The 14018-nt window shown below is 38.9% G+C and overlaps 1 protein-coding gene and 1 pseudogene across 1 annotated transcript in view; one reads left to right on the top strand and one right to left on the bottom strand.

The window, feature by feature from the left end:
- PIGU (phosphatidylinositol glycan anchor biosynthesis class U) overlaps window positions 1-14018 on the bottom strand; it is an 81234-nt gene that overhangs the window by 58416 nt on the left and 8800 nt on the right. The window contains exons 2-3 of the mRNA XM_042931172.1: window positions 11931-11995; window positions 382-441 (exon numbers count right to left, since the gene is read on the bottom strand). Coding sequence (XP_042787106.1) covers window positions 382-441; window positions 11931-11995 — 125 coding nt within the window. The remainder of the gene's footprint in view (window positions 1-381; window positions 442-11930; window positions 11996-14018) is intronic.
- Window positions 6397-6823, top strand: LOC122214789 (annotated as a pseudogene).

The following is a 14018-nucleotide window of genomic DNA, read 5'->3' as shown; positions in this document are numbered from 1 at the left end:
GGTTATTGCTCCTAAGAGTCTCATCAGGCCTATGTCCACTGCACGGAATCTTTTGGCAGAATGCTTAGGAACTTCAGGATGCCCTCTACACTGGCACCACAATTAAAGTCAATCATAGAATTTTGGCACTAGAAAGTTTGAGACTACATAGTCCAGAAACCAAATTTTAAAAGTATAAGGAATTAGAACTGGTCAGATGTCAGAGACTACTCCCCATACTTCCATAATATATCACAGTTCCTTGAATTCAATTAAGGATAGGTTTTTGCTTTCACACTCTGAACAACTCCTAAGTTCCTAAAAGATAATTTTTCTTAAAAACAACAAGATAAAAGACTATAAAGATATATACATGTTGATTTCATGTGGAAGGTTACTTACCATAAATACCAATTCAGCATAGTCAATCAGGAAATGAAAGAGGTATATTATTAATGGAGTCTGTAGGAGAAAAACAAACAAACAAATTAACTTAAATCTTACTATTATCAGTTTCAAGAGTAGTAAAGGTATGAGGTAAACTTTAATTCTAAGGCATACAGAATAGCCAAGGGGAACTCCACAGTGGACCAAGATTGCTGAACTCCTAAAATAAACTGGGAAATGTTTTCCCTTCTTCTGTCTTCTGAGATGTTTTATATCTCATTGATCTCTCTTTTTTTTTTTTTTCTGTTTTCTATCCTTTTCTCTCCAAGCTTTAGTCTAGATATTTTCTACAGATCTATCTTCCAGATCATGAGTCATCTCTCTTTTTTTCTCAAAGATTTATTTTTTTATTTTTTGTTTATTTATTTTTGAGAGAGCAAGAGTAAGCATGCATGCATGGGGGAGGGGCAGAGAGAGAGGGAGACAGAGAATCCCAAGCAGGCCTCGAACTCATGAACAGTGAGATCATGACGTGAGCCGAAATCAAGAGTCGGGCACCTAACCACCCAAATGTCCCAAGATTTTATTTATTTTTCAAGTAAACTCTACACCCAATGTGGGGCTGGAACACACAACCCTAAGATCACGAGTCACATGCTTTACTGACTGAGCCAGTCAGGTGCCCCATGAATCTTTAGCTTTGTGTAATTGGCTGTTAACTGTGCCTATTGCATTCTTAATTTGCTATTATGTTTTCCAGTTCTAGAATTTCCATTTGATTCATTATTATATATTCCAGTTCCCTGGAGAAATTCTCTACCTCGTCACTTATTTTTTGTGCATATTAATCACTGACCACAGTTATCTTACAGTCTAAGTTTGACAGCTCCAATATCTGAATCGCCTGTGAATCCGTAGTGTCTATTTATTTTTCTCTTTTATTATGCTTGGTAACTTTTGGTTGAATGATGGATATTATAGATATGAAAAATTTTAGAGGTTCTGGACAAGGCTATTTTCTTCCAGAAGGGATTTCTTTAAATTTCTGGCAAGCAATTAGAATAGAATAGCATCACCTTAATCTAATTAGTTTAGCTAATTAAGCTAGATGTGTGTGTGTGTGTGTGTGTGTGTGTGTGTGTGTGTGTGTGTCTGTGTGAGAGAGTGAGAGAGAGAGACAGAGAGCATGCACAACTGGGAAAAAGGGGCAGAGGGAGGCTCCACTCTCAGCATGGAGCCCTATGCAGGGCTCAATCCCACAACCCTGAAATCACGGCCCAAGCCGAAAACAGGAGTCGGATGCTTAACGGACTGAGCCACCCAGCGCCCCTTTATTTTTTTGTAATATCTATATGTCATTTACCCTTATTCCTTCCTTCAGTGTAGTCCTTCGGAGGACCCAACTGGAAGCGAAGATGTTTACCAGAGCCCTGCCACCTTGGTTGGCCATGCATTTGATTTTGTTATTTCTCCAGCACTGTGAGACTTCCAATAGCTCTACTTAGCTCCTTAGCCTCTTAACAGCCAATTTCTGTTCTCTTTCTCTGCCCTCAGCCTATGCCACTTACAAATTGATAAATACATCAAAGAGAAAGCAGCTCAGACTGTCAGTCTCACATTTTGTATTTTCCTCTCTGGGATCTCAGCCCCTCAATAATCCTGGCTATCTTGATACTTTCCAATACCATCAAAGAGATATTTTTTTCTATTCATCCTCCTTTCCTAGTTTTTCTTTGCAGGAGGGTTGATCTGCTACTATAAGCCAGTTCACCAATCCACCAGAACCAGAAAGATAGTGCATGACTTGGTTTTAGTGAGTTTTTGCTGGTGACTCAGGAGCACCTCTTTCCAACTCCCAATCACTTGCAAAAATATATCCTGTAATATTGCAAAGGTCACTAACAGGCTTTTTAGCTAGTGTAGTAGAAAGAACAAGGCTTTGGGGTCAAACTCAGGTTTAAATCCAGGTTCCACCTGTGTACTTTTCCCTTCCAAGCCTTAGTTTCCTCAGCTATAAAATAAGAATAGCCACCTATTTCAGGGTACCTGGGTGGCTCAGACGGTTAAGTGTCCAACTTTGGCTCAGGTCATGATCTCGCAGTTTGTGGGTTCGAGGCCCATGTCGGGCTCTGTGCTAACAGCTCAGAGCCTGGAGCCTGCTTTGGATTCTGTGTCTCTTTCTCTCTCAAAAATAAACATAAAAAAAAAGAAGAATAGTGACCTTTCACAGGGTTCTTGGGAGGAGTAACTGGTAATGGGCACAAGTGCTTAGCACAGTGCCTAACATACAGTAAAACCTCAATATGTTAGCTACCTGAGATCAACTTTTTACCTCCTTTTGAAAACAAGGGCATCAACTTTGCCTTCCAAAGTTCTAAAAGAACCAAACGTTTTACAACTGTCTACTAATGGATTCTTTTTTGCATTTATCTTTGTCAGTAAGAAGTAGTAACTTGATATTTATATTACCAATAGCCTGCTTTCAAAGTGCTTTGATGCTTTAGATAGTTTAGAGTGGCACTAAGTAGGTCTCAGAAATGACAGAACAAATAGTTCTCAAAAAGCCTATCAGCAAATGGGCTGGTTTCCATAATGAACTAACATGTCCACAGTAGTTTAACTGTATATCATATTATTATAGAGAAGTATACAGTGAATATAATTTGTCTTCATGCTACATTTCCATGTGAGTGACCATTCCCAGTCAGGGTAGGGTAAATTTTGAATGAACTCACAATTTTATGATCATTACTTGGCTAAACACAAAATAGAAACATTTGTTGAAGGTAGTCATAAAATCTAATGTGGTTGCCACAATTCTCTTTTTCTCTCCTGTGCAGATTTTTCTTCTCCCCTTTAACATATTCTTACTTTTCCCTAAGAACTAGATGGTAAAATCAGCTGAAGATTAAAAAAAAAAAAAAAAAAAAGGCAAAGGAATGATGAACTTTCTCTTCCAAAGTACTCTTTTCACTTGGCTTGATATAATTTTTTTCTTTTTCTTTTATTTCGGAGAGAGAGAGAGAGCACAAGTGGGGGAGAGGGGGAGAGGGGCAGAGGGGCAGATTGAGAGAGAGAGAGAGAGAGAGAGAGAGAGAATCTTAAACAGGCTCCACACTCAGCACAGAGCCCAATGCAGGCTCAACCCCATGACCCTGGGATCATGACCTGAGTCAAAATCAAGTTGGATGCTCAACCGACTAAGCTACCCAGGCACCCTTAATTTTTTTTTTTTTATGTTTATTTATTTTTGAGACAGAGAGAGACAGAGTGTGAACAGGGTAGGGGCAGAGAGAGAGGGAGACACAGAATCCAAAACAGGCTCCAGGCTCTGAGCTGTAAGCACAGAGCCTGACGCGGGGCTCAAACTCACAGACCGTGAGATCATGACCTGAGCCGAAGTCAGCCGCTTAACCGACTGAGCCACCCAGGCGCCCCCAGGCACCCTCAATTTTATTTCTTTATGCTTTATTATTTAAAGAAACTATATTGAAACACAGGTAGCTCTTGATTTAAGAACATTGAGCTTACAAGCAAATTAACCCATATTCAGGAAAGAGGAGCAAGGGACTCCGAGTTTGAGGTCATCCCCACTACGTTTGGGGGAAGCAACTGTTCACTCCCCAAGAGGTTATCTTACACAAGTATAGAGAGTTAACATGGCTTCTTATAGCAGGAAATTACTATCTCATACCATTATCCCCTTTTACTTATATGCGTGCGCGCGCGCGCACACACACACACACACACACACACACACACACACACACACACACCCCAGTAAGGAGTAAGAATATGTTCTAGACTCCCTCACTATAGCTAAGAACGCATTTTCCCAGAGAAACATTTTAAATAATGGTTAAATGGCTAGATACAGCTCTTCCATTCATTCATTTGACATATTCTTTCTGACAGGACTATTTCACATCTTCCCCTGTCCTCAACCTCCAACTTCCCTCCCCACTCCTCACTGTCATCTGACAACTTCATTTCTTATTTCACTGAGAAAAGAAACAATTAAATGAGAACCACCTTATTTTCCCACTACCCACTGACCAACATCCTTTATCTATACCTATATTCTCTCTTATTAACAAAAGATGAACTTCCTTTCTTCTTACCTAAAGTCAAATTCTCCCCTTATGAACTGCATCCCATTCCTTCCTGCCTCCTCAAAGACAATGCTCATTCAATTATTCTCTTCCCTACATCACCAACTTCTCTATCCACAGGATTATTCCCATCAGCAACCATATACACAGATTCTCAATTTTTTTTTGCTATTTTATTATTTTATTTTAGTAAGTTTTGAGAGTTTTTACATGTTTTTTTAAAACAGATTCTACACCCAATGTGGGGCTTGAACTCCCAACCCTGAGATTAAGAGTCACATGCTCTACTGACTGAGCCACATGTTTCTTTTTTTTTTTTTCACTGAAGTATAGTTGACACACAATGCTACATTAGTTTCAGGTGTACAACATGGTGATTCAACAAGTTTATATATTATGTTATGCACCCCACAAGTGTGGCTATCATCTGTCACCATACAATGCTATTATGATACCTCTGACTACATGCCCTATGCTGTCCCTTTTATTCCATAATTGAAAGCCTGTATCACTCCTCTTCACCCATTTTGCCCATCTCCCCCACCCCACTCCACTCCACTCTGGCAACCATCAGTTTGTTCTGTATATTTATGGGTCTGTTTCTGCTTTTTGTTAGTTTATTCATTTGTTTGGGTTTTTTAGACTCCACATGTAAGTGAAATCATATGGTATTTGTCTTTGTCTGACTTATTTCACTTAGCACAATACCCTCTAGGTCCAACCGTGTTGCTGCAAATGCCAAGATCCCATTCTTTTTTATGGCTAAATAATATTCCAATGTGTGTGTGTGTGTGTGTGTGTGTGTGTGTGTGTGTGTGTGTGCGCGCGCACATGCATGCACGCGTGCTTCCACATCTTGGCCATTGTAAACAGTGCCACAATAAATATAGGGCAGATTCTTTAAAACCTCATGAGGTATCTGCCTTCAGCGGATATCTGCCATACCATTTGTCTGCCCTCCTTTAGAGCAAATTCCTTAACAAGATTGTCTATTGTCTATCTTCTCAAGAGAAAGTCCAAGATGTAAGCCACAGTGTCTTTTATAACCTAATTTAGGAAGTGACATACCATTATTTCTGCATATTTTTTTTTTCAGTCATACAAGCCAACTCTGGTATGATGTGGGAGAGGACCACAAGTGTGAATACCAGAGGTAGAAATCTTTGGGGGTCATCATGGAGGCTGGCTATCACACAAGGTGATTACATCAAGTTCCATGTTTGTTTTTTCAGTTGTTAGTTTCTTTCGTAATATGAAATTTATTGTCAAATTGGTTTCCAAGTCCCATGTTTTCAAATATCATCTGTAGGCTGACAGATCCCAATTTTAAACCTCCAGTCAGAACCTCTCTTCTTGAGTTTCACATTTGTATAGCCTGTTGCCTTACCATTGTCATTTGGATGTCTTCAAACTTAATATGGTGAAATCCGAACTCTTACTTCTTACCCTCCAAAAAATGCTCCTCCCTCAGTATGCCTCATCTCATTAAATAACCTCAGTTATTCAGTTGCTCAGGACAAAAAACCTGCTATTCTTGAATCATATCCTTGAATCTTCTCTTGCCTTCGTATCTCATATCAAATCTATTAACAAGTCTACTTCTAAAAGTATAACCAGAATTTAATTACTTTTTTAAAGAATCTAATCACTTTTCACCATCTTCATTGTTACTACACTAGTCCCAAGCCACCATCATCCTGCTTAGACTACTGCATAGGCATCCTTCCTAATCATTTTCCTGCTTCACCTCTTATCCCTAGAGTCAATTCCCCTTACAGTATCTACAGCAATATTTATCAAATGTAAAATAAATGTGATCACTCCTCTCCTGGCTTAAAAGTCTCCATGTCTTCCCAGCATAGTAAAAACAAAATCTAGTTGCTACCGTGGGCCACCAAGATTAGTGAAGGATCTCAAGATGGCTGGGCAAAAACTTTCTCTAATAGGCATTTACTGAGTAGCCCTTGGAAAGATCATACCCTGAGACCAAAAGACCACTGTTAATTCCCTAAAGTCTTGGAATGAGACCCTTATAACCACACTGGCTACTCTACCTAAGAATCCACCTGCTATCAACTGGGCTTACACAAGGCCAATGTGGTAAAGGCTGACTTGGCAAATGACTTTGAGAAGTTTAATGCCCTGAAGGCTCGTGTGCCAGGATGCTAAGAAAAAAGATGTGAAAAGTTGTGCTGAGTTTTTACCTCTCTCCAAGGCCAGGATTGAGGAATACGAGAGAGCTAGAGAAGATGAAGAACATAATTCCATTTGAGCAAATGACCACTGAGGACTTGAATGAATTCTTCCTAGAAACCACATTAGATAAGAAGTATCTCAATTTATAAGAATTTATAAATTTGAGTCTAGGAGGAAGCTCTGGTCTTCATATTATAAATTTTGGACATTAAAAATAATTACACTAAAAAAATAATAACACTAAAGATAGATAGGTAGGTAGAGAGAGAGAGCGAGAGGGAGAGAGAGAGAAGAACCAAACTCCTAACCATGTGTATAAAAAGTGCTACATAATCTGATTCCTAACTTTGCATAATTTGTCTCTATTATTCTCCTCTTTGTTCATTCTGCCTTAACACTTGCCTTCTTTATCCACTCACAAATGCCAAGTGCATTCCCAAATCAGGGCCATCATAGATGCTATGATATGCTGGCTTCATTTAGATCTCTTACTCAAATTTCACTTCTTCAGAGTGCCTTCCCTGAACACACTATCTAAAATAGTGACACATACATGACTTTCACTCTCTTTTTTTTAACATTTATTTTTGAGAGACAGAGAGAGACTGAGTGTGAACAGGGGAGGGGCAGAGAGAGGGAGACACAAAATCCGAAGTAGGCTCCAGGTTCTGAGCTGTCAACCCACGAACCACAAGATGATGACCTAAGCCCAAGTCAGACACTTGACTGACTTAGCCACCCAGGCGCCCCAACTGTCACTCTTTTTTTTATTATTGAGTTTATTTTGAAAGAGTGAGTGAGTGCAGGAGAGGGGCAGAGAGAGAGGGAGAGAGAGAATCCCAAACAGTTTCTATTGTGTCAGCATGGAGCCTGATGTGGAGCTTGATCTCACGAACCATGACATCATGAACTGAGCTGAAACCAAGAGTCAGACACTTAACCAACTGAGCCACCCAGGCAGCCCTGACTGTCACTCTTTATCCCTGTACCCAGTTTTATTTTTCTACATGTACTTACTTACCATTTAACTGAAATCTCACTTTTTTTTTTTAACTTTAGTTTTATGGAAATATAATTAGTATAAAATAAACTATATATATTTAAAGTATACTTTTTTAATGTTTATTTATGTTTTGAGAGACAGAGAATGTGAGCAGGGGAGGAGCAGAGAGAGAGTGAGACAGAGGACATGAAGTGGGCTCTGTGCTGACAGCGCAGAGCCCAACATGGGGCTCAAACTCACAAACCATGAGATCATGACCTGAGCTGAAGTCAGACGTTTAACCAACTGAGCCACCCAGGAGCCCCTAAAGTATACAATTTGATAAGTTTTGGCCTATGTATACACCCATGAAACCATTACCACAACCAAGATATTGAATATATCCCAATTCCCAAATGTTTATCAATTTGACTGTTCATCCCAAAGAACCAACTTTGTTTCAGTGATTTTCAATATTGTTTTCCTCTTTCATTTGTTTTCACTTAGATCTTATTTCTTTTATTCTGCTTACTTTGAGGTTAATTTATCTTCTTTTCCTAATTTATTTTTTTTAAGAACAAGGCAATTTTATTTTTTTAATTTTAATGTCATTTTTAAAATTTATATCCAAATTAGTTAGCATATAATGTAACAATAATTTCAGAAGTAGACTCCTTAATGCCCCTTACCCATTTAGCCCATCCCCCCTCCCACACCCCCTCCAGGAACCCTGTTTGTTCTCCATATTTATGAGTCTCTTACGTTTTGTCCCCCTCCCTGTTTTTATATTATTTTTGCTTCCCTTCCCTTGTGTTCATCTGTTCTGTGTCTTAAAGTCATCATATGAGTGAAGTCATATGATATTTGTCTTTCTCTGACTAATTTCACTTAGCATAATACCCTCTAGTTCCATCCACGCAGTTGCAAATGGCAAGATTTCATTCTGTTTGATTGCTGAGTAATACTCCATTGTCTATATATACCACATCTTCTTTATCCATTCATCCATCAATGGACATTTGGGCTCTTTCCATACTTTGGCTACTGTTGATAGTGCTGCTATAAACATGGGGGTGCATGTGCCCCTTCGAAACAGCATACCTATATCCTTTGGATAAATACCTAGTAGTGCAATTGCTGGGTCGTAGGGTAGTTCTATTTTTAGTCTTTTGAGGAACCTCCATACTATTTTCCAGAGTGGCTGCACCAGCTTGCATTCTCACCAACAATGCGAAAGAGATCCTCTTTCTCCGCATCCTCGCCAACATCTGTTGTTGCCTGAGTTGTTAATGTTAGCCATTCTGACAGGTGTGAGGTGGTATCTCATGGTGGTTTTGATTTGTATTTCCCTGATGATGAGTGATGTTGAGCATTTTTCCATGTGTCGGTTGGCCATTTGGATGTCTTCTTTGGAGAAGTGTCTATTCACGTCTTTTGCCCATTTCTTCACTGGATTATTTGGTTTTTGGGTGTTGAATTTGATAAGCTCTTTCTAGATTTTGGATACTAACCTTTTATCTGATATGTCATTTGCAAATATCTTCTCCCATTCTGTCAGTTGCCTTTTAGTTTTGCTGATTGTTTCCTGAGCTGTGCAGAAGCTTTTTATTTTGATGAGGTCCCAGTAGTTCATTTTTGCTTTTGTGTCCCTTGACTCCAGAGACATGTTGAGGAAGAAGTTGCTGTGGCCAAGGTCAAAGAGGTTGTTGCCTGCTTTCTCCTCAAGGATTTTGATGGTTTCTTGTCTTACATTTAGGTCTTTCATCCATTTTGAGTTTATTTTTGTGTATGGTGTAAGAAAGTAGTCTAGGTTCATTCTTCTGATTGTTGCTGTCCAGTTTTCCCAGCACCACTTGCTGAAGAGACTGTCTTTATTCCATTGGATATTCTTTCCTGCTTTGTCAGAGATTAGTTGGCCATACGTTTGTGGGTCCATTTCTGGGTTCTCTATTCTGTTCCATTGATCTGTCTGTTTTTGTGCCCATCTTTTCCTAGTTTCTTAAGGTAGAAACAGAGGTCATCAGTTTGAGACCTTTCTTCTTTTCCAATATAGGCATTTAGCACTATATATTTCCCCCGAGTACTGCTTACTGACATCCCACATATTTCAATAGGTTGTGCTTTCATTTGCATTCAGTTCTAATACTTTCTAATTTCCCTTCTGATTTCTTCTTTGATCCATGGGTTATTGAGGAGAATACTTAGTTTCCAAATATTTGGGGACTTTCCAGACATCTTTCTGGTATTAGTTTTTTATTTAATTCTATTGTGGTCAAAGAATATACTTTCTATGACTTCATTCCTTTTAAATTCATTAAGCCTTGTTTTATGACCCAGAATATGGTCTATCTTGCAGATGTTCCATGTACACTTGAAAAGATTATGTGTTTTGCTGTTGTTGGACAGAATGTTCTATAAATGTCAATGAGGTCAAGTTGGTTGACATGCTATTCAAGGCTTCTACAGCCTTGTTGATTTTGTCTGCTTGTCCTATGAATCCCTGAGAGAAGGATATTGAAACCTCTGACTATAATTGTGGATTTGTCTATTTCTCCTTGCAGTTCTGTCAGTTTCCATGTATTTTGAAACTCTGTTATTAGGTGCATACACATTAGGATTGTTATGTTCTCTTGAGAATTGGCCCCCTTATCATTATGCAATAAACTTCTTTACTTCTGGTAATATTCTTTGCTCTGAAATCTGTTTTCTTTTTACTAACTTTTTTTTTTTCTTTGTGCTCTCAGAAATAAGTACCATGAGGCCAAGGACCGTGTCTTGTTTCATATCCCTAACACCTACCAGGGTAGCTGGCATTTGGTATGTACTTAACAAATCTTTATTAAAAGACAGAAGGAAGGGAGGGATTGGAATACATCTGTAGATACAGGACTAGGTACTAGGAATACTTAATGAAAAGGTGCCAGTACCTGTTCTGAGGAACATATATCATACTAGGTAAAACAAGTACAGAGGCAATTTCAAGAGTATGACATGAGCCATTAAAAGTATAAGCACAAGATGCTTTGGAAGATGTTCAGGAAGAACGGTTTTAGAAGGAGGTAAACTCTAAGCTAATACCTAAATAGTAAAGCTAATCACAAAAAGAGGGAAGAATAGCCTTCCATAAGGAGACAAGAGCATGAGCAAAGAAACACAGGTAAGAGAGAATACAGTGCTGGAGCATTATGAATGTATGTGAGAACTCTCTCAGGGAGTTCCTATTCTGTCTAGAAAACATACTGCCCAAGGCCTCCTCCACACTGGGCCCTTGTGGCTAGTGGGCTATGCTTTTATATGCCCACACATATCTGTTCCCAATAACTGAATTGTGTGCTTATTAAGAGTCTTAAATTGTCCCTGTTTCTGCTAGCTGCTCTTATTATTGTGGCTCAGTTAGACAGTAATACAAGCTAACTAATATGAATGCAAAAGCCTGTTGTTATTTCCATGAGAACCAAGCTGAATGCTTTCAAAATACTAGACAGAAAAAACAAACAAACAAACAAACAAATTTGTTCTCAAAGTATGTATGAGGGAGACAACTGTAAAACTGAGGGGTTAAAATTTCAAATTAGAAGACTTGTACTTGAAAACGATGTAACCAATAATAATGGGGAGGTGAGAGTGGAAAGAATTGTGGTTAATGTGGTAAGCAGGGCCCACAGGGCTTTGTATACTCCCTAAGGTGTTTGGATTTTATCCTGAGTTCAGTGGTGAGCTGACAAAATCAGATTCACATTTCAGAAAGATGACTCTGACTGCAGAATTAAAAGTAAAGGAGCAAGACCGAATGGAGCAAGACTCGTCAGGAAGCTGTTGCAGGAGCCCACGCAAGGATGATGGTGACCTAACAATGACTTTAGCATTCTTAAGAACTAATTTTATGGGTTAAACAGGCTTTTGTGACTTTCTAAGAAACCAGCATTGCTAACACAGTTTTCATGGAAAAGCATGTTTCAAAGAACCAATTACAGGCCAATTAGCATACAACTTATTTGTGCACTGGGAACCGTTTACGATTTATTTGCCAATAGAAATGGTAACTTCTACAGAAGTCTCATCTGCTTCCGCAAATCACAATCTTGATCTGGATCATTTCCACTGCAATTGTGAAACCTCCTTCTTATGCAGAGGACATCTAAAAAAGGTCTGTTTCTAAATATGATTTTCAAAAATAGATTTTTTCAAATGTTTGTACAAAATGGAGGTTAGGCTTTGGTATTTGTGACTATAAACTACTCTTAATACCCAGAAAAGAAAACAAGAACACTTACTTCATGAAATACTGCTCCAGAATACGGAGACACTCCCAAGTCCAACAGTGAAAGGCCTTCAACCACTGAAAAGTAAGACATCCAAGTTCACTTCACTTCATCCAAGTTCAGAGACATATGCAGATGGCCAGAGACCAATGTATTAGATACTCCCAGGAACAAGAAGGGCCTCACAGTTTGTCCAACCCCCTTTACCTCAATCCCAGCAAGTGGCTTTAAATCTTGATTTGAACATTTCAGATGACATGAAACTTTTTTCCATACAGAGCATCTATTTTCACTGTGGGGCAGCTCTCAGGAGAAAATTTTGTTAAACTATGAGCTTTCTTTGATCTCACTGTAATTTCCACCCACTCTAAAAAGTGTTTCCTTTATGTATATTTTGCCACATTCCCCAAAATAATAAGACAACATATTAGAAGTTGAGAAATGTTGTCCCTAGTGTGGGGAAATGGGCACTTTCATATGTTGCTTGAGTGACATTTGTATTAAATTTTCTACAGGGAAATATGTACTTTTTAAGTACTTTTGACACTGAAATGATTGTTCTTAGGGCAATTTATCTAAGGGAAATAACTGTATGTTCATTATGGTGCTCAGAGCATTAAAAAAATAAAAATAATTCCTTGGGACGCCTGGGTAGCTCAGTCAGTTAAGCGGACAACTTTGCCTCAGGTCATGACCAGCCCCACATTCAGCTCCGTGCTAACAGTGGAGAGCCTGCTTGGGATCCTCTCTGTTCTCTCTCTCTCTCTCTCTCTCTCTCTCTCTCTCTCTCAATCTCTCTCTGCCCCTCCCCCACTTGTGCATTAGCTCTCTTTCTCAAAATAAAAAAACTTAAAAAAATAATCCCAGGGGTGCCTGGGTGGCTCAACTGGTTAAGCATCTGACTTTGGCTCAGGTCATGATCTTGCTGTTAGTGAGTTCGAGCCCAGCCCACCTCGGGCCCTGTGCTGACAGCTCAGAGCCTGGAGCCTGCTTCAGATTCTGTGTCTCCCTCTCTCTCTGCCCCTCTCCACTCTCACTCTGTCTCTCTCTCAAAAATAAGTAAATATTAAAATAATAATCATCATCTCAATGTCCATTAATAGAGATTTATCTAAATAAATTATGATATGTATATATGTGGATGTGTGGATAGATACATAGAAACATTTCATAGTTAAAAATCATACTATGATATAAATGAATATAAATAAGTGGATGAGCAAAGAAAGCTCTTCCTTACAGAGAACTATAAGTATCAAATGTAGAAGGAAAGATGGAAATAGAAAATCACCATTTGGGAGACCTCACAGTAATAATTGTGAAAGGCAAGATCATCAAGGGATACTAAAATCAGGGAGAAAAAATATGATGAGAAGCCATATTTGCAAGGGGGGAAATAATTATATGGACAAACTTGGCACTCACTACCTTAATTGTGTGACCAAAGTTAACATCACCAGTAATAACGTTGGGACAGTTCACACTATCAACATCAAGTACCTCCTGAAATGATTCACTGAGATGGGGATAAACACTTCTGTAGTCCGTATGCCAAAAATGTGGTACCCTTGCCAAAAATGTGGTACCCTGGCCAAAAAAGCATAATTTCAATCTAATCATGAGAAAACATCAGGAAAACCCAAATTGAGAGACAAAATAGCCGGCCAGTGCACTTCAAAAATGTTAAGACTGAGGGGTGCCCTGGGGGCGCAGTCAGCTAAGCATCTGACTCTTGATTTCCGCTCAGGTCATGATCTCATGGTTCGTGAGATTTGAGCCCCATGTCAGGATCTGCACTGACAGCTCAGAGCCTGCTTGGGATTCTCTGTCTCCCTCTCTCTCTCAAAATAAATAAACTTAAAAAAAATTAAGACTGAGGAAGTGTCCCAGATTGGAAGAGACTAAGGATACATAATAACTGAATGCAGTGTGGGATTGTGGACTGAATCTTGGACCATAAAAATGACATTACTGGTATAATTGATAAAATTCTAATAACAGATTAGTTATTAGTATTGTATGAATAATAATTTTCTGGGCTAGGTCAGTGTACTATGGTTATGAAGGATGTTAACATTAGAAGAAGTTGAGTACCGGGTA

The sequence above is a fragment of the Panthera leo genome, chromosome A3 (assembly GCF_018350215.1).
Source record: "Panthera leo isolate Ple1 chromosome A3, P.leo_Ple1_pat1.1, whole genome shotgun sequence".
Lineage (NCBI taxonomy): Eukaryota > Metazoa > Chordata > Mammalia > Carnivora > Felidae > Panthera > Panthera leo.
This window is presented reverse-complemented; position numbering and strand designations above follow the sequence as displayed.